At 43.3% G+C, this 2,931-nt stretch overlaps 2 protein-coding genes across 2 annotated transcripts in view; one reads left to right on the forward strand and one right to left on the reverse strand.

The window, feature by feature from the left end:
• Window positions 1-1,659, forward strand: part of lmnb1 (lamin B1) — a 23,110-nt gene extending 21,451 nt beyond the window's left edge. Inside the window, exon 12 of the mRNA XM_016445591.1 lies at window positions 383-1,659. Coding sequence (XP_016301077.1) covers window positions 383-424 — 42 coding nt within the window. The 3' untranslated portion in view covers window positions 425-1,659. The remainder of the gene's footprint in view (window positions 1-382) is intronic.
• The window catches only part of cunh5orf63 (chromosome unknown C5orf63 homolog), a 7,878-nt gene continuing 5,597 nt past the window's right edge, over window positions 651-2,931 (reverse strand). Inside the window, exons 2-4 of the mRNA XM_016445565.1 lie at window positions 2,816-2,896; window positions 2,566-2,622; window positions 651-2,450 (exon numbers count right to left, since the gene is read on the reverse strand). Of these exons, the coding sequence (XP_016301051.1) occupies window positions 2,292-2,450; window positions 2,566-2,622; window positions 2,816-2,896 (297 nt within the window). The 3' untranslated portion in view covers window positions 651-2,291. The remainder of the gene's footprint in view (window positions 2,451-2,565; window positions 2,623-2,815; window positions 2,897-2,931) is intronic.

Here is a 2,931-nt window from a genome sequence, read left to right on the forward strand (position 1 = left end):
GTCTGTCTGTCTGAGTGTGTGAGTCTGTCTGTCTGAGTGTGTGAGTCTGTCTGTCTGAGTGTGTGAGTCTGTCTGTCTGAGTGTGTGAGTCTGTCTGTCTGAGTGTGTGAGTCTGTCTGTCTGAGTGTGTGAGTCTGTCTGTCTGAGTGTGTGAGTCTGTCTGTCTGAGTGTGTGTGTGTGTGTGTGAGTCTGTCTGTCTGAGTGTGTGTGTGTGTGTGTGAGTCTGTCTGTCTGAGTGTGTGTGTGTGTGTGTGAGTCTGTCTGTCTGAGTGTGTGTGTGTGTGTGTGAGTCTGTCTGTCTGAGTGTGTGTGTGTGTGTGTGAGTCTGTCTGTCTGTGTCTGTGTGAGCTGCTGGCTCAGTGATCTGCTCTGTTTCCACAGGGAGATCCTCATACTGCTAAGAGGGGTTGTGCGATCATGTGATCAGAGCTGCCAGCTGAACCACCTTCCTGTGTGGCCCATTTTCTGAGTGAATCTTTTTTTTTTTAATGATGCTTTTTAAAGTCTTTTTCACTTCAGTTTGTTTCAGATTTTGTGAAATGTTTATCCGCTTAAATTGAGTGAACCAAATGTTTTCTTTTTGTTTGTAACAGTGAGGACTCTTTTCTAGACTCGTCCACGTCAGATTCTGTGACCATTTTTTTTTTTTAAATCATGTTCATATTAATTTTATAAGATGGCATTTTAGGTCTCTTTTATAGACAGATTTATAATGGCTCATAGTTTTTAGTGAGATTATTATAGACAGTAGACTCATTTGCATGCTAGTTTGAATATGGATGTGTCATTGTATTTAAAGCAGCTGTTCAGAAGTAGTTCACTACGTGATGACGCATCTCTTCTGCAGACAGACCGCAGGAACATGTAGCACAGGTCTGATTTTATCCTGCAGAGCTGGACCATGAGTGCTTTGTCTATTCCTGCTGAAGAGGTGCAGCATTGGGTCTCTCTTCGACTGTGTGCTGCACGTCTGCGTGAGGCCGTGTGATCGATGAAAACACTGCCGTTAAACCTCAAGATTCAGTACTGTATGTTTTTTACCGATCAGATTGTCAGAGCTGAAGTGTTATTTTGTACTGCTTTTGTCTGTACTATCTAACAAACACTAGCCTTACGCATACACTGTTGATTTTTAACCTTTTATTTTAAGAAATGCATGCTTTATTTTGCTGCAGCCTTTATACTTCAAATGATTGAGTAAAGTGTTGAATGTATTTTCAGGGTTTTCTTTCATTACTCTTGGTCGCTAATGTGCACGTCTGATTTGTGAACACGAGAGGTTTTAGAAAAGCCCTCTCACCAGCTTCTGTCTTATTTCTGGTCATGAAAGCACGACTCCTGCTTGAAAGAGGAATGAACAGTGTTGGATGAGCTTGATTCAGTATCTGATGACGATGCGGTCATGTAGTTTGCTGCTTCAGCTGACATCTGCCTTTTTACAGTTCTCTTTGTCCAGCTAATGCTTTCTGGAGCAGAAGAGCTGCTTGAGTGGTGTATAAAACACACAGTATTGAATTAAAAGCACCGGACGGAGCTGGGACAGTCCACAGGAGAGCAGCGATTCTGCAGATGTTCAGCTCTTCACGTTTAAAGGGTCATGAAACCCTAAAACACATTTTTTTGAGATGTTAACATATATGTACAGGTTGCACATCAGTTAAAAACAATAATAGCACTATATCTATTATTAAGGGAGAAGTGGTTATTCATTTTTTGGAGTCATTTTGTTCTTGTTCAAAAAGCAAAGTTGAACCAACAGTGACATGTATGTTAATTTGGAGTGGTGATTGGCTGCTGTCTTAACACCACATCAGTTATGTGGCTGACTACATTAACACCATAATATACAGTAAAAACTGTTTCGTTCCTAATTCAGAGACAAATATTTCTGTAGCAATCATTGGCCACTGGCTTATTGATGTGGAGAATGCACTGCAGTCATAACACAAAAAAATGAATTACAGAAAAATACTTTATATTAGAAATCTTTCTATTAATTCAATGCAGGTAATGACAAGCGCCAGGGATTTACATCACGCAGTTGAGCATTATGTGATTCATTCACAACAAAACTGAAGAAAACATTTAATCCTTCATCTCCCAAATGTATTATTTTATCTTGCATCGCATAATGAAATGGGTCGAGCTCAGTGCTGATTGTTTTCTGTGAGCTAGATGAGTGCAAAGGATTGTGGGTGATTGGACGCTTGATGCTTCCTTCAGAATGATGCGACTGAAGGTGATGACGCAGAGAGAGCAGGATCAGGTGCAGCTGGCGCTTCTCCAGACGTTACTGAGCCTCCTCCAGACGCCGCTCCAGGAGCACTGCGTTCACACGATGCTGCATCAGAAACTGTCCGTTCAGGTGAAAGACCGGGATGTGCTGATGATATCTGTCAAACCAGACTCTGTTCTCCGGCCGAGTGATGTCCACCTCCTGCAGCTCAAACTGACACACACACACACACACACACACACACACACACACACACACACACACACACACACACACACACACACACACACACACACACACAGAGCTGAGGAGTGCGAGCGGATCTTACTCTGTGTCTGTAGGGCTCCAGCGCTGCTTTGGCTTCATCACACAGAGGACACAGCTCCTGGAACACAAACACAACACAGACACTGCACTCCATCATTCCAGCAGGCTTTATGATGCATACTTACTTTCACTGGTGTTAACAGCACTCTGGATGCTACAGAGACTGCATTTATCAGTCATTTCCTGAGTGCTGCTCGAGGAAGAGATCTGATAGATGATTCGCTGAGAGTGTGTGTGTTTGAGAGTATTACCTTGGTGAAGAGCGTGAGGACAGGAGTCCTGCGGCAGTGCTGTGTGACCGCTCGAGCCACGCCGGACAGCAGCATGACTGACTGACACACACACACAGAGAGAGAGAGAGAGAGAG

The sequence above is a fragment of the Sinocyclocheilus anshuiensis genome, unplaced genomic scaffold (assembly GCF_001515605.1).
Source record: "Sinocyclocheilus anshuiensis isolate Anshui unplaced genomic scaffold, SAMN03320099.WGS_v1.1 scaffold2271, whole genome shotgun sequence".
In the NCBI taxonomy this organism is placed as follows: domain Eukaryota; kingdom Metazoa; phylum Chordata; class Actinopteri; order Cypriniformes; family Cyprinidae; genus Sinocyclocheilus; species Sinocyclocheilus anshuiensis.